The following is a 23,144-nucleotide window of genomic DNA, read 5'->3' as shown; positions in this document are numbered from 1 at the left end:
GCTCAGTATGAGGGATTGCTGCAAAGTCAACGCCAGTGACTGTCCACTGTCTCTACATGCTCATCCAGGAGGAGTGAATGCTGCAAGTCACTGACTGGATGCAATCTGCTGGGTTTCCTTAGATAGAATAACTTTTAACCAATATGTGAACACCATCTCCTCTGTTCTGCTCTCTGAGTTCCATCATTCAATTTATTTTCTCTTAGAAGCATCTCTCCATGAGAGAAGATCTCTGCAGGCCCCTAAAACAGACCTAAAGATTACAGAATGACACATAGAGCTTGTCCTTAATAAAAACCTTGCATCTGTCCATGCTGGATGAGGACTTCAGCGGCTATTAGTGCTGACAGTCTGCTTTCTCCTTATTGTCTGCTGTCCATGAACTCGGTTTGGTATTTCTGATTGAGAAAGTCATCATAAAAGGCAAAAATCTCATCTATAATTTAATTGTCAATTATCTACAGGATGTTTGATAATATGGTTTATTTCCAGTCAGTGTGGTTCTGATTCCTGTTTGGCCCAGTGGAGTCCTATAAAATCTGACAGACAGAAAACCATAGATGACCTCCAGCATGAGTCACATGACCAGAGTTCTTACATAGGTCAATGTAGTTTTCATAGAAAATGACGTAACATTATTTGTATTCACAGTGAGCGAAAACTATGTGGTCATGTATAGAATTGACAGATTTCTCCTTTTTGTGCCTGAAAAAGTCCAAACTGGTGAGACTTGTGTTGCTATTTATTTGTTTTTGTGAGAGATTGTGCTTTAACATCTTTTGGACCTTCTACACCAACACCATACCATGTAAACAGAACTGCTGCCTGAGTTAAAGGAGCATTCCTCTCTGAGGTGACCCAAGCAACATCAGTTTATTTCTATGAACCAGCTCCATAGCAGTCTTCTCTGTGTTTCTTCTCACAGGTCATAGTTTCCATGTCCAGCGAGTTGTTTGAATGTGGTTTCTAATATTTCTTGTTCAGCACCTTTCAGACGTCCATCTGAGCTGCATCTGTTTGGTTTTGTCACATGATTGTTGGAAACTAATTTTCTTTGCCTCCATACAGTTGTGCTTTACACCCAAACACAGCGTGGTTTCTGTACTTTTATTTTTAAGGGTTGTGCAGATTGTCCTGCGTTCTGGTCAGGGAAATGTGTCTGCAGGACCACATATGTTGATTCCATGTTCAAGATTATTGAGCAGAGTGATCAGAAACAGATTCATTCATTACAAAGAGATTTTCGTAGCAGTCGTTGTCCCTGCATTTTCTCCCAGACTGATCAGCTCACTGCAGCTGAAATCAGTCAGAGCAGCAGACTGGCTCCTACTACAGAGGAGCAGATGTGCTAAAATCACTGTTCTTCTGTTAGCAATGGTTAACTCCAGGGAAACATGCAGGGAACTGTTGCTGAGAACATTAAGAATCTCAGGCTGAGAGGTCCAGCAACAGAGTAGAAGCTTCAATGTGTCCAAAAGTGTAAAACAAGCTCCAGGACTGGCTCCTCCTAAGGAGCTCACCACAGAATAATGATGCCACCAGCTTAGAGCTTGCTCAGTAATGGCAGCAGGTGGGTGTGACAGGAGTAAGTAGTCGAGACACTCCCCAAATTGGAACCCCACTAAGAACCAGTAGTTAGTTCTCAGAGACAGAAACCAAGCACTAAGGAGACAAGAAAGGGTCCGATTCAGTCAGAGAGAATTCCTGAAGTTAGAAAGAAGGAGGATCAACGTGGATCTAAGTCAAGCAGCATTTATTGTTTCTGAGCTTTGTTGAGATGAGCAGACTGCAGAACATTAGTTCATTGGCTGAGTGTGACCTCGCATTTTTGACATTTCCTCTCAGAGCAGATAATAAAGTGAGTTTCTTTAAGACAGTGAGGCTGTGTGTGGCTCACATTAGCGCTTAGCTCAGCCTAAAAAGATAAATGATCCACTTAACCTGCTTGTGGTGAAGCTCCGAGCTCCATCTCCAGCCTGAAACAATGCCTCTGCTACTGTCACACACACACACACTCTGAGCGCCCACATTAATGGAAGAAGTAACCTGAATCCCAGTAATAACCAGCTGTTTCTGCTCTATCTGACATGTCATCTTATCGTCCTGCTCATCACTGATCCAAATCACACTCCAACGACGGTTCCTGCTGCTCTAATCTCAAGGCAGATGTAAGATCCATTCTGGTTGCTTCTCCAGACACATGCAGAGGGAAATAGGACACTGGAGATGGCTGAAATAGTTTTTATTGGTCTGCAAATCAAAGCTGCATAATGTAGGACTGAGCTGCTGTCTGATTGGCTGTTCACTAAATGCTGTTGTTTCATTGGCTCCTAATCTGCTTTGATACCTTTGACCCTTCTTGGCCCAAAGTATTTTTCCTGTCAGACAGCTGTAGTTGAAAGTCTTAAATGTATGTTGTTGTAGTGAAAACCCAGAGCTGTGAAAAAGTATTTCCCCCTTTATAGATTTCATCTGTTTTTGCTTCTCTTGTCACACTTAATTTTTTCAGTTCATCAAACACATTTAATTTGAGACATAGATAACCTGAGTTAATAAGTAAGTGACCCCCCAGCCTCCAGTGACTCCTCTCTATAAACAGCATACATCAGACTCTGACAGCAGGGCCATAACACATAAAGACAGTGGGGCTGCACTCTGTGAAAGCCACACTGGGAAGCCCATTATGGGTCTCTTTGTACATTCATCTCAGGCACTTGATTGGGTTCAGCGGTCCACAGCTATGGATGCAGGGCCAATATACACAGAGCATAAAACATTAATGGAGCGTCTGAGCCAGCTGCTGTGGGTCTCTGCTGTAGGTGAGGATCAAGAACACACAAGATGATAAAAACGGCTCCTTCACCTGCTCAGAAAAACAGTCCTGAGGTTAGTTTTGTGTCTGAGCTGGTTCTATGCATGTTCTCCAAGTTTCTGAGCTGCTTTTATGTGTCGAACATTAGGAACAACACTGACTGAGGCTGTTTAACTGACTCAGTGTCTCATAAAAACAGGAGTACTGTGTCATAACTAGGAGGCTTCTGTTTGAGGTTAAAGTCTTTAATGTTTTATCTCTGTTGGAGACTTTGTGCTGCAGTAAAACCTTTGCTTTATCCTCCTCAGCTCTACATCCAGACCACCACGCTCACCATCTCCATGAACCTCAGCGCCTCCGTCGCACTTGGCCTGCTCTACGTGCCCAAAGTCTACATCATCATCTTCCACCCTGAGCTCAACGTGCAGAAGAGGAAACGTTCATTCAAAGCTGTGGTCACCGCCGCCACCATGTCGTCCCGGCTCTCCCACAAGGCCAACGACCGGCCCAATGGAGAGGCCAAGACAGAGCTGTGTGAGAACGTGGAGCCCAACAGTAAGTACTGACAGAGCACTTGAGAACTGCATATAGGAGGCTGGATATTATCTCCTCGGTGTTGTTGCTGGAACTTACTGAACCTAGGAAATGAAGTATGCAGACTGTTCCTGGAATCAGAAGAAACAAATCAAAGCAGGTCATTATTGTACCCATCCAACCACACATATGAAAGTGGTTTAGTGGATTATATTGCTGAATGAGACTAAACGTTCTCCATATGAGCGTCAGCTCCAGTTCTTCCTCTCCCAATGGAAACAAACTTTATTGTCTCTGATCATCGGAACCGTCTCAGGTTCCTCTTTCTGTCCTGGATCCACTGAATCCTCACATTTTCTTTACCAAACACATGATTATTAAAGGAGCGCTTTGTGTGGTCTAGTGCCATCTTCTGGCAAAAATGTAAACTGCAACCAGCAACAACCAAAGAACCATATGCATTCATCTACAGCTGTAGATGAATGCATATGGTTCTTTAGTGATAAAAAACATTCATCCATTGTCTAAAGGTGAAGGTAAAGGTGAAAACTCGCTGCAGACACATGAATGATGCAAACTCCAAGACATAACAACACAAAAACACAATGCAAGAGAAAAGGAAGCAAAGGGGGAAATGCTGCAAATACGAAAACAACAGCAATTTAAAAGAATCTGCAAACTCGCTCCATAAAACAGAAGAGCCCCAGACCACTAGGGGGAGTCGTTCACTAATATTACAGACAATATTGTAAAATATTTGGAGCACTTGTTTCAAAAAGACACAAAGATAAACGTACCTTTTCTTTCTTGTCTTTACTGAGGGTCTGGTCCCGTTTGACTTGGTAGTCAGTGTGGTACCAAGCAGCTGATCAGCAGCAGGTTGTTGGCTTGACACAGGAACGGTTTTTGGCCCTTTTAGGGCACCATACATGGATGTGTCACAGACAGGCAAAAAACATTCTTATGACAGAAGAAGCTCTGGGATCAAGACCGGATCCATCTGTGTGGATCTGACCCGTTTTTTGAATCTGAAAACATCACATGACTCAGTACCATGAAATAGGAAAGAGATGAGTTCATAGCTCATCCCATTTCTGCCTCCATGATGCTCCAACGATCCATAAAGTTCACTGAGCAGGACCCTTTACAGGAACTGTTATAGAAATTCTGAAAGGGGGGACCTCCAGAATAAACAGGAACCCAGATTAAAGTGACCCGACTCTGTGACCACATGACCTGCCAGCTGTGGTGTATCCCCTCAGGGAACAACTCACCAAGTCCTGTTTACCTCCCCGAACAGGCTCATTTCATTATTTGTCAGAGGTAAGAGCAAATGAATCTCCTACTTGTGGCTCACTGTCCTGACCTTGGTCCATTTCCTCCTGGACGTGTGAGGAGGCAGCCTATGTGGAGGGAATGTTAAACATCAATTCCGGCACTCTGCATCACCGCCTTTCTAACCGACTCATAACTTTTACATGAAGAGAAGCTTGTCGGCTGTTGGAGTGGCAGATTTACAGATTTTCTCTGGAGCTTTAACTGCACGTCCGACCTGCTTGACCTCAGACTTTACTGCACTCGTCATAAAGCGTGCAGCAGAAGGTCCCTCATCCCAGCCACTCCTGAGATGTCGATGTGTTCAGGGAATGTTCACAGGAGGTGTTAAAATACCTTCATTTAGGTGCTGGAAGAACATCTCATACAACTAAAACTAAAACTTCACATCAAATAGGAGACCAGAAAATAAAGAAATCAGTTTGATTCTGCTTCAAATGGACCTCTGAGCTTTTTGCTCCAGCAATAAACTTGGGTCCACTCAGTCAGCAGAAACATGACAGCCAGTATTATCTCAGCTGAACTGGACCTCTCAGTCTGTCACCGGCTCTGACATCGCCTACAATGAAAGTTCTTAGTTTTACACACAGGTTTTCTGGCATGAACCCAGCATTTAAATGTAGTCCACCATTTCCCAACGCGGTTGAGGGTGGAGCTTTGGGGTAACCTATTCCAGTGTCTGGGATCATTGTTCTGTTGGAAAACCCACCTAGGTTCAGTTCTAACCATCCATTGAAGAATTTACAGGTAGTCCTCCTCCGTAATTGTTCCATCCACTTTCTACATTGCATCAGTACGTTTGGCTGTGAAACAGACCCACAGCATGATGCTACCACCATCATGCTTAACAGGTGAGACAGAATCAAACAAATAGTAAGAGTGGTTGGCAGCATTATCGGTACCATATGATCTGATCTAATACAGTTTTAAAAAGAGTCAAAAGGCTACAGATCAGTCTCCGTTGGTCACCCACTGCATGGAGAGTCAGAGCTCCTACCACCTGGTAAGAACTCCAGACAACCAAAAACAAAGGAATAACACATGGACAACTCTGTTATTACTCATTAGACAGATACATTTAAAACGTATTCAGTTTGAATTCCTTGTTTCAGTCTGATGCTTTAACTGTTTATTGTTTTTTTCCGTTTTGACTCACTGTTGGAGACTAGTTGTGTTTAACCTTTCTATATTTCCACCTGGCTGAAGGCAAGCTTCCCTATGGGGACAATAATAAAGTGAGATGACATTTATTACCACTTACTAACATTCATTGACATTCAATAAGAGATGTAGGTATATATATATATATATATATAGTCAGTCATTTTCTACCGCTTATTCCATAGTGGGTCACGGGGGAGCTGGTGTCTATCTCCAGCAGTCTATGGGCGAAAGGCAGGGTACACCCTGGACAGGTCGCCAGTCCATCGCAGGGCAACACACATACAACCATACACACACTCATTCATACACCTAAGGGCAATTTAGAGTTACCGGTCAAAGGTTTTGGAGACACTTTCTCACTTAAAGGGTTTCTTTATTTTCATGACTATTTACGTTATAGAATGAACACACATGGAATTTTATAGGAAAAATGTGAAATAACATTTTTATATTTTAGATTCTTCCAAATAGCCACCCTTTGCTCTGATGACTGCTTTGTTCTCTTGGCCTTTTCTCCATTACCTTAATGAGGTGGTCACCTGAAATGGTTTTCCAAAGAGTCTTGAAAGAACTTCCCAGATGTTCATTGAGAGATGGTTAATATTTCAGTCATCACAGCAATGGGCGACTGCTTTAAGGTATCTAAAATATTAAACATATTTACTGTTCTTTTACCAAGTTTTGTTTGCTACATAACACCGTATGTGTTCATTCTCAGCTTTGATACCTTCATTTAATGAGAAAGGCATTCCATCCATACTATATATATATATATATACAGAGGTTGGACAATGAAAGTGAAACACCAGTCATTTTAGTGTGGGAGGTTTCATGGCTAAATTGGACCAGCCTGGTAGCCAGTCTTCATTGATTGCACATTGCACCAGTAAGATCAGAGTGTGAAGGTTCAATTAGCAGGGTAAGAGCACAGTTTTGCTCAAAATATTGAAATGCACACAACATTATGGGTGACATACCAGAGTTCAAAAGAGGACAAATTGTTGGTGCACGTCTTGCTGGCGCATCTGTGACCAAGACAGCAAGTCTTTGTGATGTATCAAGAGCCACGGTATCCAGGGTAATGTCAGCATACCACCAAGAAGGACGAACCACATCCAACAAGGGTGGATCAGTGATGGTTTGGGCTGCCATATCATAGCATTCCCTTGGCCCAATACTTGTGCTAGATGCCAAGGACTACCGAACCATTCTTGAGGACCATGTGCATCCAATGGTTCAAACATTGTATCCTGAAGGTGGTGCAGTGTATCAAGATGACAATGCACCAATACACACAGCAAGACTGGTGAAAGATTGGTTTGATGAAAATGAAAGTGAAGTTGAACATCTCCCATGGCCTGCACAGTCACCAGATCTAAATATTATTGAGCCACTTTGGGGTGTTTTGGAGGAGCGAGTCAGGAAACGTTTTCCTCCACCAGTATCACGTAGTGACCTGGCTACTATCCTGCAAGAAGAATGGCTTAAAATCCCTCAGACCACTGTGCAGGACTTGTATATGTCATTCCCAAGACGAATTGATGCTGTATTGGCCGCAAAAGGAGGCCCTACACCATACTAATAAAATATTGTGGTCTAAAACCAGGTGTTTCAGTTTCATTGTCCAACCCCTGTACAACGGCTCATTAAAGAAACCTACTTAATGAGCTACAACAACATTTAATTTCCCTGTATATATAGTATATAAATTGGAGTCTGTATGTATAGTTTTGACGATCAGAGGGACATCAAAACAAATTTCAACTCAATAACCAGTACTTAGAACTACCAAATTTAAGAGATCCTTAAAAAACTACTGTAAATATAATATTCATGTTTGTCCCATCCCGTCCCGGGCCGGGCCGGGTCGGTAGGTTGAGCTCTGGCCTTTTATTTTATTTCAGCAGCTAATGTTTCCTCGGCAGTGTCCTCTATGTTGTGTCCAGGCTCTTATTATGAAGGGAACCTTGATGTTTCCACGGTGAATGATGAGTTGAACGTGAGGCTGCACAGAGAATACTGTAGGTTGGACGTGACTTCGGATAATGAAGGCCCTGTGAGGAAAACTCAGTGGTGCACCTTTGGAACAGGGATAATGAAGGCTCATCAATCAGTCCTGTTGGTTATAGTGTTGAGGGGTGGAGGACTCCCTGTAGAGCAGCAGAGCCATCTGTTCGCCACTCCCTCCTCATTCCAGCTCTCATCTGGCCTAAAGTTCCCTCAGATGTTTAGAAGCAACCCTTGAGCCTGGTCTGCTGGCCTCCTTCTCACCAGCAGGCCCTCCATCACTCCCCTGACACCGCGATCTTCAGCTGCTCTTCAAAGGTCAAGTCTCTCTGATCCTCCGTTCATGAGGCCTCTCAGCCTTTCTCTGTAATCCAATCCCTACTACAACAAAGGCTTCGGTTCCTGTTAGAGAAAACATCTTAAACAATGCAGCCTCCAGACAGCCTGAAGCCTGGTTCTGTTCAGCAGAAAGCTTTCAGCCAAGGTTCATTTGAGGGTTCATCTCAGGAATTACAGCCTTTCCTTCATTGGACAACATTGATTTAGAAACTGAAACACATAGTTAAGCTGGTTCTGCCTTGGCTCAGTCTAAGACCCAAATAAAACATCAAACACCCTTCATTACCCAATTAAAATCATACTGTTCAGAGCACCTGAGGAGGTCCATGGGGTCCAAACAATCTACAGCTCTCTGTTGTTACAGAACCTTTCCTGCTGGGCAGAAACAAGTAACCTCAACAAGAACCAGCAGGAGGTGAATGATGGGATGGATGACCCAGTATTAAATTCACTAAACCAATCATAAAACCATGTTAACAAGGTAATGGAGTCTTTTAACAAATAAAGGTTTTAAAAAACGAGTAAAAGTCCGCTATTTCAGGAAAACATCGGCAGTGTCTCTAAAAGTGCTTCATGTTAAAAAAGAGATTATGATGAATGATTTCCAGCCATTTTTATTCTGCTCAGCTCAACCAAAAAACACATTCATCTGTTAGGATGGATATTAAGAATAAAAGCTGCAGTAATCCAGTTGAAACCAAAACCTCGATTCAGTTTCTGCAATAAGTCTTGTGTTCACACCTGCCTCGGTTATCAGGAACCACTGTGGGCCATAGTCCAGAACTAAATCTGAAATATGACCTGTGGGCTCACCTGAAAAGGGCTGTGAAAAAAAGATGTCCTCACGATTGGACAGACTCCAACCAGAGAAGACTGTAGCTGGACCTGAACCTAAAGCTGCTTCAAGAACCTCTCGTTTTAGGGGGACACACTCGTGCAGCCATGTTGGTTCTGTTTGTCATATTGTGTCTCCTAACAGGTGAGTTTGATTTCAGCTGAACTGAGCAGGATTAATGTCACATTAAAGGTGGAAGATGTTTGAAGATGATTTATCAAAGATGCATTTCTGTGATGGTGAAGAGTTCACTCTCAGACTGACCCGACCTTCATCAGTTCAGGATCAATAATGTGACCTCTTTCATTGACCTCCAGGTCCCCTCCATCATCACTGACCTCCACCTGTCACATCATGTAGAACTTTGCTGGTATTCATGGGTTCTCTCCTCTTCCACAGGTGCAGCAGCAAAAACCAAGTATGTGAGTTACAACGACGTTGTGATCTAACCCCATTCCTCCATCTGAACGGTCGCTGCAGAGATGTCTGCTCTCCTGGCCCGATCATTTTTAGTCCAGGGGAAAGAGGGTTACAGTTTTTGTTCTCATGTGTTCCACCAGAGATGTTCAGGATCTTCAGCCTGATGGGATTTTCCTCTGAGCATGGACTCACGGGGTGGAGATGTAAGTGAAATATGATTATTTTCACGGGATCAGCTGAGGATCAAAGCTGATCCCCTGGAGCTCCAAACTGCTCCCATTTCTCGAACTGAAAGTTCTCCAACCCACCTGTTGATCCATCTGTTGTTCTTTAAGGCTTCCATTTAGCCAGTTTTTTTCTTTCTGGTGCTGAGATGATTCTCATGCCACTGATGGTTCTGTTGTTCTTCCTGGATTAACATGTTGATATTTAGTTTCTTTGTGTTTATTGAAGTCGTACTTTAAATGACACCTGCTGCGCTGTGCTCATGCTGCCACCTGGAGGCTGAAAATGTGGATAAAAATCTGTTAAAGCCAGTAGAGCCAGTGTGTGGGGTTCTGGACTGAGGGGCACCATGAACACACCACCTACCCTCCATCTGTCTGCACATTCCAACCTTCACAGCTTCATGTAATTATTGATAGTGCATGTTTAATTTGCTTTGCAGGGTCATGCTCATTCTCTAACTTTGGGAACTACATGTCCCAGAAAGCTTCGCAGGGTTCTGGGACAACGGTTCAGACATGTAAGAGGAAGTAGCACCTGGGATGTAACCTTGGATCCACCGCCATAACAGTGCTGGTCTTCATGTGTGCGTCCAGTCCCATCCTGTCTGATTTTCCAGCTTCTGTTTGCAGTGCTTCATGCTGTTCCTTCCACCATTCCTGTCTTCGTTTGTGGCTCTTTGTGTTTATCTGTGACGGATCACAGAGGTGATGATGTCTGTGGGAATTATTGTGCCTGTTCTGCATGTTCAGTCAGTTCTAATAGATCTCAGGAGACCAGAAATTGTTTTCATTTTGGAGAAACATGGGTGTTGAAGGGAGACGTTCATGGTTTGGACTCTCTGAGGTCCTCAGTGTGGAGATGAAAGCAGGGGTCTGGACTACGCAGCAGGATTAGTGTCTTATCAAGATAACAGCTGGTTAAATTCTAGGTTTTATACCATAAAGCTGCTTCGCTTCTGACTGGAACTAAACATGTAAATGCACATCATCTGAAAGTGGGCTGGCAAAATGGTTCTGACCAGTTCAGTGGGTTGAGTTTCATGCTCTCTTGTTACTACTAGTACTACATGTTTGCATGATCCACTTCAATTCATGTTATTTATTATGTCTTTATAGAATGGGTAAGATGTTCTTCTGCATCTTCTGCCGCTCCGACCATTCAAATCACTTTAATTCATTCTAAGTCTGCTGCCTCTGATCACTGCCATCATTCACTCCTCCCTCACCACGAGAACTGTTCCATCTTCTCTCAAATCAGCTGCAGTAGCACCTATACTCAAAAAACCTGGTTTGGATCACAACTTCACTAACTTTCATCCTATCTCCAACCTTCCGTTTATCTCCAAAATACTGGAAAAAACAGTTTCATGCCCATCTCTCACACCATCCTACCTTGTATTGGCATATCAGACACACCTCTGGACTGGTTTAAATCTTACCTCATAATAATAATAAACCTCCTGTTCTAACCACTAGGCAACCACTAGTGGTTACATCACTTGCTGATGATACCCAGCTCCACCTCTCCACCAAACCATCCCCTTCCTCCCCACCTACTTCTCTGTTTACAAGAAATCAAAGCATAGTTTTTACCTAACTAAACAGAAATTATCCTCATTGGGACCAAATCCATCCTCCCAAATCCTTCCATTTTCACCCTCAAAATCGATAACTCTTCTGTCTCTCCATCCACTCTGGTTAGGAGTCTGGCTGTCATCTTTGATGGCACTCCGTCTTTTCAAAGCAATATCAGCAACATCACCCGCTCCACCTACTTCCACCTACGTCTCACATCTCCTGCTCACCTGACTTTAGCAATCTCCTTGGTCACATTAACCCTCTGCAACCTTCTTCACCACCAGAAACATGAGCTTCTGGGGTGGGGAACAGTGTTCTAGTGTCAACCTTAGATAAATTAGGAAGATCAAAATCACACATCTACATTATCAGGAATAGACGACATGCAGTGACATCAGCCTCAGAAATGGAGGTGCTAATACTGAATTGTTTCAGAAAGTCACTCATTGTCTACTGGAGGTCTCCACCTGGTGAGCACAACAAGAACATGCTTCATGTGAAAAGAAGTGACGAATCCAAAGTTTTTAGATTAAAATCCCTCGCACTCCAGATTGCAACTACATGTCTGACTAAACCTCAGCCCAGGGGAGGTCCAGTCCTCACCAGAAATTCCTCTTACTTATTGCCAGAATAGTGAACCAAGATATTAGTGAAGTATTCTCTACTGGTCAGCACGTGAGTCTGAGGTACCTCCAGGCCAACAAAGCACATGATGAGTGGATGGAAAGCTCCCAGGCACCGTGATGGTAAAGAGCAGGTTCAGTGGCCAGCAACAGCCAGGTTCTTGAGGACTTCAGTTCCAATCTCCTCCATCGTTGGAGTTATTTATCTGGATTGATGACCTTTACCCCCAAACATCTCCTTTCCTCTACCGAAGGTGCAGCAGTTTTGTTGAAATGATCCTTTATGTTCTGTATCCATTGTCGTCATAGATCCTCATCAGGAACCCTTTGAGATGTTTCACATGATCATACATTTGCACTTTCTTCTCCTTCTATAAAGGTCAGGTCAGTAAAGAAATTGGTCTTCTTAAGCCAACTTGGTGCATTGTACATGAAGTTTCATGCATCCAGATTCAGAAAACCCAGGTTGATCTAGTAACCAGCTTACATGGATTGAACCTTTAGGGTTAGTTAAAGCAGACAGCCAGAAGATAAGCTGGACCTATTGAACCTGCTTCCTGGTCCAAACCCCTGACTGTCTCCAAAGCGTTGCTGTTTTCCGGGAATGAGATGATCCATGATCTTTTCACAGTAGAGGAAAGTCAGAAACATTTGTACATTAGTTGTTTTCAAGGCTGACTCTAACCACCTGATTACGTAGCAATCGGTCAGCTGCTTGTTACACAAACAAAACCGTTCAAAGGTTTAACTGCGATGTTTATGGTCACATGATGGAAGATTTCCCTTCTAAACATGTGTTCTCCTTCACCATGACACCATCACCATGATGATAATGTGCTTTTGTAACAGGAGTGTCCTTTAGTCCAGCCATCCCTGATTAACCCGGTGATTCCATGGACTGCTGCTGAGATTATCAATGCATGCCTGATATGTTCGATGTTGAAACTGAATCAGAAAAAGTAGAAAATACTGAAATTGTCACAGCACAGCTGAATCCACATGTCTGCTCTGAAATGTAATGTTCTTTTCTTCGGTTCCTGTTCCTTTACTGATGGTTCCTCTGATCCTTTTTGCAGAGTATGGCTTTGATTGTTTTTTTATTTTCCTGGAGAAACTCTGGGAACCAGAAAACTTGAGTATATATATTTAAAAAAGGAAGCATGTATGTTTTCTACTGTTTGTACTTGGTATTTTCCTGTTACCCTTGCTGCTTCTGTGCCAATGTTGTGGGAGAGATTTCCATTTGCCCACTCATGCAACTATTCTGTGGTGTTGTCTAAGAATGTATTAATGAAATAAAAACATTTGTTATTTTTTTTACATGTTTTCCTGGAATGCATTTGTCTTAAACCTCCTTGCCTGCAGCTTCATCGTCTGTTTGCTGAACATGAACCTTCAGTCGGATTTCTTTCATCCAAACTGAGATTTCTATGGAGAACTGAAATTCATGAGCTGCTCTCAGACTCAGAACGACTCCCTTCAGGTCTCAAAGGCCCATTTTTCATTGAATACAATCAATAGAAGAAAATCTACAGCTCTGAAGAACAAACATTCACCTGGCTCAAAAGCTGCTGTAAAACCTCCCACATTGAGATAAGTTGTTGTAACAGGAGAAGAAGAATGCTTGCAGGAAAACACTTGGTCCAACACACCAGGATCAAGTGGCTGAATTTAGCTCCTCATCAAGTTCCACAGTTCTGCTAGTGGCCTAAATGTGTGATTCGGATTGAAGCAGAAACACAACAATCAGTTCAATGCAATAGATAAAGCAGGTAATACAAGTTCTGAACATTTTCTCAATTTTCCATCATGAGATTCAAACCAGATGTTGGCAACAACCCAATAATGCCCAAATATAACAAATCCATAAAGGAGTTGTGTGTAATAAAGCAGAACGGGGAAAGAAATAAACGTTATACACATGAAGACAAAGATGAGCAAAGCAGCACAAAAAGCCAAGAAATCAGCAGAAATCTGTCAGTATTTTGAAGCATTCCTGCTCTGAATTTCATGCCTGTGGCCTCATTGGTCTTTACCTGCTGTATGTATGCATATGGATATGATATGAAAACCAGCTAAACTAGACATACTGGACATACAGGGGTTGGACAATGAAACTGAAACACCTCTCATTTTAGTGTGGGAGGTTTCATGGCTAAACTGGACCAGCCTGGTAGCCAGTCTTCATTGATTGCACATTGCACCAGTAAGAGCAGAGTGTGAAGGTTCAATTAGCAGGGTAAGAGCACAGTTTTGCTCAAAATATTGAAATGTACACAACATTATGGGTGACATACCAGAGTTCAAAAGAGGACAAATTGTTGGTGCACGTCTTGCTGGCGCATCTGTGACCAAGACAGCAAGTCTTTGTGATGTATCAAGAGCCACGGTATCCAGGGTAATGTCAGCATACCACCAAGAAGGACGAACCACATCCAACAGGATTAACTGTGGACGCAAGAGGAAGCTGTCTGAAAAGGATGTTCGGGTGCTATCCAAAAAATTGGATTGTATCCAAAAAACATAAAACCACGGCTGCCCAAATCACAACAGAATTAAATGTGCACCTCAACTCTCCTGTTTCCACCAGAACTGTCCGTCGGGAGCTCCACAGGGTCAATATACACGGCCGGGCTGCTATAGCCAAACCTTTGGTCTCTCATGCCAATGCCAAACGTCGGTTTCAATGGTGCAAGGAGCACAAATCTTGGGCTGTGGACAATGTGAAACATGTATTGTTCTCTGATGAGTCCACCTTTACTGTTTTCCCCACATCCAGGAGAGTTACGGTGTGGAGAAGCCCCAAAGAAGCATAACACCCAGACTGTTGCATGCCCAGAGTGAAGCATGGGGGTGGATCAGTGATGGTTTGGGCTGCCATATCATGGCATTCCCTTGGCCCAATACTTGTGCTAGATGGGCGCGTCACTGCCAAGGACTACCGAACCATTCTTGAGGACCATGTGCATCCAATGGTTCAAACATTGTATCCTGAAGGCGGTGCCGTGTATCAGGATGACAATGCACCAATACACACAGCAAGACTGGTGAAAGATTGGTTTGATGAACATGAAAGTGAATTTGAACATCTCACATGGCCTGCACAGTCACCAGATCTAGATATTATTGAGCCACTTTGGGGTGTTTTGGAGGAGCGAGTCAGGAAACGTTTTCCTCCACCAGTATCACGTAGTGACCTGGCCACTATCCTGCAAGAAGAATGGCTTAAAATCCCTCTGACCACTGTGCAGGACTTGTATACATCATTCCCAAGACGAATTGACGCTGTATTGGCCGCAAAAGGAGGCCCTACACCATACTAATCAATTATTGTGGTCTAAAACCAGGTGTTTCACTTTCATTGTCCAACCCCTGTATCTCTGACCTCTAGAAGGTAGCAAAGTGCTTCCAGTATGATCCTTGGTATGTGTAATATGCATCAACAGGCATTAATGGATTAATAATTCCACATCAGAACCAGAACCTTTCGGAGGGAAAATCAGGATAGTTGTCTACAAGGACTTAACCAGCCAGATAACACTGTCAAAGTTCCTTCAGAACCACTGATCCATCAGAACTACTAGACCTTCAGAACTACTGGTCCAGACCATTTTAAAACACCAGCAAAGGTCTGGCTGCTTAGAGAAAATAGAAATGAGGGCTGGATCAACAGCTCAGCACAGCTTTACGTGGCTTATATAAAAAAATTACACTGCCCAAACTTTCATCTCCATTATGACCTCTAGCATTATTAGGTGCTGCAGCATAGACCTGCACATTATATTGTAACTATTGTTAGCTGTAATATTCTGCAAGGATATCAATTTTAGTATCAGAAAGTCATAGTTTGTATGACAAACATATGTAGATCCTGATGGGAGGGTCCTGCTGGGTGTCATTCCAGTAGATACCCTCATCTCGCACAGGGGAAAGGTCCAAGATGTTAAAGGTCAAGGGCTAAAAGAATGTTGATGACAGATGGTGAAGAGAGGAGCTAACTAATATCATTGCATAATTTCTTAATATCATAACATCCATTTTACATGCAGAAATATACATTCAGTCCAATCATACAGATAGATTCCAAGTGAATTACACAAATTCCCATTAGATTCAATTCAGTTTATTTATTTAGCGCCAATTCACAACACATGTCGTCTCAAGGTTCTTCACAACAGTCAGGTTCATATATTCCAGTTAATCGTAACCTTTGAACAGTTCAGTCAGATTCAGTTATTTATTCAAATTGGATAAAAAGTTTTTCTATCTAAGAAAACCCAGCAGATTGCATCCAGTCAGTGACTTGCAGCATTCACTCCTCCTGGATGAGCATGTAGAGACAGTGGACAGTCACTGGTGTTGACTTTGCAGCAATCCCTCATACTGAGCATGCATGTAGCGACAGTGGAGAGGAAAAACTCCCTTTTAACAGGAAGAAACCTCCAGCAGAACCAGAACCAGGCTCAGTGTGAGCGGCCATCTGCCACGACCAACTGGAGGTTTGAGAGAACAGAGCAGAGACACAAAGAGAACAAAGAAGCACTGATCTAGGAGTACTTTCTATGGGAAGGAAAAGTAAATGTTAATGGATGTAGCTCCTTTAGTGATTTTATCTAGAAAGAAAGAACAGATAAACTCTGATCCAGTTTTGAAGGTTAGATCCAATGAAACAATGGGGGGGGGGGGGGGGGGGGGGGGGGGGGGGGGGGGGGGGGTTTCCTGGGCCACAGACTTCTGAAGAACTGACCGCTTCATTAACATAAAATCTATCTGGACTGAACACGATTAGCTGAGGACAAAGAACTTTACAGCATCAATCAGATAACTGAGAAACTGCTATGAATCAGAAAAAGGCGGACCCAAGATTCAGCCAGACACAGTACTGAAAGTTTAAAAGGTTTATTCAGCCACAGGAAAACATCACTCAGGTAACACTCCTCACAGCTTCCAGGAATCACTGAGGCAGAAAGAGGGATTAGTGACTTGTAGTCTCTCCAGATTTTGCAGGGATCAGAAAAGCCACTAACCTGCTTTTGTCTTGAGTGGAACTTGAAACCCAGAGGGGAAACCTCAGTGGGCGGCAGGCGGTGATCTCCACAGCACAGGTAAGAAGTGACTGCAGGCTGAATAATCTTAGGACAGAAACAGGGTCAACGATCGGAACAAGAGGCGTCAAGCAAGGGGCAGGCAGAGGCATAAACCAGATGCAGGAAACAAGGTCGACAACCAAAATCCAAATAGTCCGACAGGGAGCAGGCAGAGGCATAAATCCAAAAGGCAAGGCAAGGTCAAGAACAATGATCAGACAGGAAGGAACGCTGGATATCTACTCACAAGATGGTTTTCAAAAATCTGGCACCGTCTGCTTGTCAGAGTCAGTATATATCAGGGAAGACACAGGTGCTTGGCATGCCACAGATTGCACTACACCGCAGCAGCCACCAGGGGCATCTAATCTGCTGATTGCAGCCAGAGAGACGGTAGAGCAGACGTGTCAGAATCATAACAGAAACTGTCTCCTGACTGTCTGTCCTCCTCAAATGTCCTCCTCTACCCCACCTCCTCCTCTGTCTCAGCAAATCCACTGGAAATCATCACAAAGCAGCTTTGTCGCCTCCACCTCCCACCTCTGAACCCCTTCCTGCAGGCTTGATAAGACCTATTTTGTGTGTGTAGGTGGGCTCAATAATTGACAGAACTAACCTACAGAACCCGGTTTAATTAGCTGCTGCCAAACCAATCCGTGTTTCGGGGAAGAAGGACGAGAGTCAGCAGGATTAGGACATCCTAAAACATGCTGATGGAGCTGTGGAACCTGCAGCCATCCTCTCTGCTTCATAAATAACAGAGAAAGTTCAGACTTTGGTATTAATTAGTGTATGGATGCTAACAACTATCCAGATAGCCTCTCCTGTCCCAGGGAGATCCTGTCATGGTCTGGACCTAAGCTAGAATAATCCTCTCACTGGACAATGTTCCCAGTTGTTCTTTATGGTCCAGCTCACTGTGACTCTTTGTCATACAGCTGGAGTCACCATGATCCGGTGGCTTTCAACTGAGCCTGATCCGGATACATTTGGCATGTTTACATGGACATAAGTATTTAGAATAAAGAGCTGATCAAAATATTCTGAACGGATTCGGCTTGATCAGAATGAAATAGTTTTTCGAATGAGAGGGGTAGTTTATGCTGGTTGTCAGTCAGAACGGCAGGGATGTCAACACTTGTTTGGATCATGCCATTCTGATTGTGGCAAACTGACCCGACTGTGCATGTGTGCTCCATGTCAACGCGCCACATTTCTGCCTTTAGTCGCAAGATGCATAATCGCAGGGAAGCAAGTGGTCTGTTGCCACATTAAGCCTGTAGCTTAATTATGGAAAGCAATAACACCTCAACCGCTCTCAGAACCTGGTGCAGCTCCATTCTGGACGCTCAGAACACTCAGAACCAACACACTTCTACGTTTATTGTTTTCTCTTTTCAGGTGTGTTGTGATTATGAATATGAATATATAATGCAATATTTAATATTCATATTTTAATATTGTCTCGCCCATAGACTGCTGGAGATAGGCACCAGGTTCCCCGCGACCCACTATGGAATAAGCGGTAGAAAATGACTGACTGACTTTAATATTTTATTAAATTATATTTCAGTCTGTTAAGGGTTATCCTGTGAATACCAGTCCAGTAAGGCGATGGTATTAGGACAAAATAGAAAAGTGTGAGACGAGCTCTGACATTATTGAACAGCAAAACTCATACATACAGTACCTTGTGAAAGTACTCGGCCCCCTTGAACTTTTCAACCTCTTGCCACATTTCAGGCTTCAAACATAAAGATATAAAAGTCTAATATTTTGTAAAGAATCAACAACAAGTGGGACACAATCATGAAGGGGAATGAAATTTATTGGATGTGTCAAACTTTTTTAACAAATAAAAAACTGAAAAGTGGGGCGTGTAATATTATTCAGCCCCCTTGCATTAATACTTTGTAGCGCCACCCTTTGCTGCAATTACAGCTGCAAGTCAGTTTTGCACATCAAGAGACTGAAATTCTTGCCCATTCTTCCTTGCAAAACAGCTGGAGCTCAGTGAGGTTGGATGGAGAGCGTTCGTGAACAGCAGTCTTCAGCTCTTTCCACAGATTCTCGATTGGATTCAGGTCTGGACTTTGACTAGGCCATTCCAACACCTAGATACGTTTATTTGTGAACCATTTCATTGTAGATTTGGCTTTATGTTTTGGATCATTGTCTTGTTGGGAGATAAATCTCCGTCCCAGTCTCAGGTCTCTTGCAGACTCCAACAGGTTGTCTTCCAGAATGGTCCTGTATTTGGCCCCATCCATCTTCCCATCAATTTTGACCATCTTCTCTGTCCCTGCTGATGAAAAGCAGGCCCAAACCATGATGCTGCCACCACCATGTTTGACAGTGGGGATGGTGTGTTCAGGGTGATGAGCTGTGTTGCTTTTACACCAAACATTTCATTTTCCATTGTGGCCAAACAGTTGGATTTTGGTTTCATCTGACCAGAGCATCTTCTTCCACATGTTTGGTGTGTCTCCCAGGTGGCTTGTGGCAAACTTTAAACGAGACTTTTTATGGATATCTTTGAGAAATGGCTTTCTTCTTGCCACTCTTCCATAAAGGCCAGATTTATGCAGTGTACGACTGATTGTTGTCCTATGGACAGACTCTCCCACCTCAGCTGTAGATATCTGCAGTTCATCCAGAGTGATCATGGACCTCTTGGCTGCATCTCTGATCAGTCTTCTCCTTGTTCCAGATGAAAGTTTAGAGGGACAGCCTGGTCTTGGTAGATTTGCAGTGGTCTGATACTCCTTCCATGTCAATATGATTGCTTGCACAGTGCTCCTTGGGATGTTTAAAGCTTGGGAAATCTTTTTGTATCCAAATCCAGCTTTAAACTTCTCCACAACAGTATCTCAGACCTGCCTGGTGTGTTCCTTGGTCTTCATGATGCTCTCTGTGCTTTGAACAGAACCCTGAGACTATCACAGAGCAGGTGCATTTATACGGAGACTTGATTACACACAGGTGGATTCTATTTATCATCATCAGTCATTTGGGACAACATTGGATCATTCAGAGATCCTCACTGAACTTCTGGAGTGAGTTTGCTGCACTGAAAGTAAAGGGGCCAAATAATATTGCACGCCACACTTTTCAGTTTTTTATCTGTTAAAAACGTTTGACACATCCAATAAATTTCATTCCACTTCACGATTGTGTCCCACTTGTTGTTGATTCTTCACAAAAAATTTGTATTTTATATCTTTATGTTTGAAGCCTGAAATGTGGCAAGAGGTTGAAAAGTTCAAGAGGGCCGAATACTTTCGCAAGGTACTTTATATGAATTTATTAACAAAAATAAGTCAACTTAAAGTCAAACATATTTCAATCAACAAACTCTTTACTTTGCTAAAACAATCCAACTAAACTACCAAGCAGAATTAAAGAATAATGAAGACTAATGGACTATGTACAATATAAACTAGTTGATTAAAGATGATTGATAATTATGACCAAAAGAGTGATGCAACATTACCATGCAATGTTTATGTTTGAGAACCAAGGATTATCTTGAAGAATCTGGAAATGAAGTTAAGTTAGTCTTGGAACCAACTTAGGAAATAATCAGCAAACGTTTAGACAACCATTCACAATGAAAGATCAGATAAAATATTATTTTAATAAAATAACGTTTTAAATAATGATTTGCTGAATAAAACCAACCTTCTGGATTACTAATTCTCAACGGTGTTTCATTAGCTGCCTTTATTTATTGAAATAATATTTAAAGAAATATTAAAATATTTAAGGAAATATTATTTTGAATAAGAACCAAATCTTTCTGGATAAATGGGTCTTAATGGTGTTCACTTATTTATCAAGTTTGGTAAAATAATATTTAGGTAAATATTATTTCCTAGACTGCAAAACTAACAACCTTTCCTGGTAAATGATCTTCAGCTGACTCATAAAGTGGGTGAGCACGTGTTCTTAGCTGTTAGCGGTTGGAGCTAAAAAAAGAAACTTATAGCTGGTTACCAGAATCAAACACATACCTTTAAAATACTACCAATAATAGGGTTAAAATGCATAAGCGGCGCGTTATGGCCGATCTTCTGTGTTTAAAATCACCCTTTAAATAAAGTTTGTCTTAACTTTAAAAACACAACACAGAACACAAAACTGAACACGTGCTGAGCAGCTATCACTACCTGTTCTGCTAGCACTAAGATAGCAATTTATTTTGAAAGTTCCACAAAAAATCTTACTGGCCTTTAATTTTGTAACTCATGCCAACAGGTGGAAGTACAACTTCTTCTTCTGCTGTTGGTTTAGGGAAGTCCGACAGCTCTGTGCATGTCAAAGAATAAAGTGTGAAGTCTGAAGGAAGGAAAACCGCCCAGTGTGGAGATATATTATGTGTCTGCATCATTATTATTATGTTCATAGCCAGTGTGGGAAATAAAATGTATAACCTGTGTTAGTATAAGACATTGTGGCCTGCAGAATTGTTATTGCACAAACTTGGCCTTGAGTGTGATGAAGCAGAAAATACTGAGAGCTGAAGGAGTGTGTGAAAAGTAGAGACTGACTTACTCCTTGCTTATATCAGTAGATATGAGTGCAGGTGCTGGATCAATGACTGTCTAAATATGGTAAGCCGGAAAAAAGTGTGTACAGGTCCTTCTCAAAATATTAGCATATTGTGATAAAGTTCATTATTTTCCATAATGTCATGATGAAAATTTAACATTCATATATTTTAGATTCATTGCACACTAACTGAAATATTTCAGGTCTTTTATTGTCTTAATACGGATGATTTTGGCATACAGCTCATGAAAACCCAAAATTCCTATCTCACAAAATTAGCATATCATTAAAAGGGTCTCTAAACGAGCTATGAACCTAATCATCTGAATCAACGAGTTAACTCTAAACACCTGCAAAAGATTCCTGAGGCCTTTAAAACTCCCAGCCTGGTTCATCACTCAAAACCCCAATCATGGGTAAGACTGCCGACCTGACTGCTGTCCAGAAGGCCACTATTGACACCCTCAAGCAAGAGGGTAAGACACAGAAAGACATTTCTGAACGAATAGGCTGTTCCCAGAGTGCTGTATCAAGGCACCTCAGTGGGAAGTCTGTGGGAAGGAAAAAGTGTGGCAGAAAACGCTGCACAACGAGGAGAGGTGACCGGACCCTGAGGAAGATTGTGGAGAAGGGCCGATTCCAGACCTTGGGGGACCTGCGGAAGCAGTGGACTGAGTCTGGAGTAGAAACATCCAGAGCCACCGTGCACAGGGGTGTGCAGGAAATGGGCTACAGGTGCCGCATTCCCCAGGTCAAGCTACTTTTGAACCAGAAACAGCAGCAGAAGCGCCTGACCTGGGCTACAGAGAAGCAGCACTGGACTGTTGCTCAGTGGTCCAAAGTACTTTTTTCGGATGAAAGCAAATTCTGCATGTCATTCGGAAATCAAGGTGCCAGAGTCTGAAGGAAGACTGGGGAGAAGGAAATACCAAAATGCCAGAAGTCCAGTGTCAAGTACCCACAGTCAGTGATGGTCTGGGGTGCCGTGTCAGCTGCTGGTGTTTGTCCACTATGTTTTATCAAGGGCAGGGTCAATGCAGCTAACTATCAGGAGATTTTGGAGCACTTCATGCTTCCATCTGCTGAAAAGCTTTATGGAGATGAAGATTTCATTTTTCAGCACGACCTGGCACCTGCTCACAGTGCCAAAACCACTGGTAAATGGTTTACTGACCATGGTATCACTGTGCTCAATTGGCCTGCCAACTCTCCTGACCTGTACCCCATAGAGAATCTGTGGGATATTGTGAAGAGAACGTTGAGAGACTCAAGACCCAACACTCTGGATGAGCTAAAGGCCGCTATAGAAGCATCCTGGGCCTCCATAAGACCTCAGCAGTGCCACAGGCTGATTGCCTCCATGCCACGCCGCATTGAAGCAGTCATTTCTGCCAAAGGATTCCCGACCAAGTATTGAGTGCATAACTGTACATGATTATTTGAAGGTTGACGTTTTTTGTGTTAAAAACACTTTTCTTTTTTTGGTCGGATGAAATATGCTAATTTTGTGAGATAGGAATTTTGGGTTTTCATGAGCTGTATGCCAAAATCATCCGTATTAAGACAATAAAAGACCTGAAATATTTCAGTTAGTGTGCAATGAATCTAAAATATATGAATGTTAAATTTTCA

At 42.6% G+C, this 23,144-nt stretch overlaps 1 protein-coding gene across 1 annotated transcript in view; it reads left to right on the top strand.

Annotated features, from left to right (window-relative positions):
- The window catches only part of LOC124856655 (metabotropic glutamate receptor 7), a 197,983-nt gene extending 184,789 nt beyond the window's left edge, over positions 1-13,194 (top strand). The window contains exons 9-10 of the mRNA XM_047347353.1: positions 3,121-3,367; positions 9,426-13,194. Of these exons, the coding sequence (XP_047203309.1) occupies positions 3,121-3,367; positions 9,426-9,475 (297 nt within the window). The 3' untranslated portion in view covers positions 9,476-13,194. The remainder of the gene's footprint in view (positions 1-3,120; positions 3,368-9,425) is intronic.
- Positions 13,195-23,144: the final 9,950 nt, after the last annotated feature.

This window comes from Girardinichthys multiradiatus, chromosome 20 (assembly GCF_021462225.1).
Source record: "Girardinichthys multiradiatus isolate DD_20200921_A chromosome 20, DD_fGirMul_XY1, whole genome shotgun sequence".
Classification (NCBI taxonomy): domain Eukaryota; kingdom Metazoa; phylum Chordata; class Actinopteri; order Cyprinodontiformes; family Goodeidae; genus Girardinichthys; species Girardinichthys multiradiatus.
This window is presented reverse-complemented; position numbering and strand designations above follow the sequence as displayed.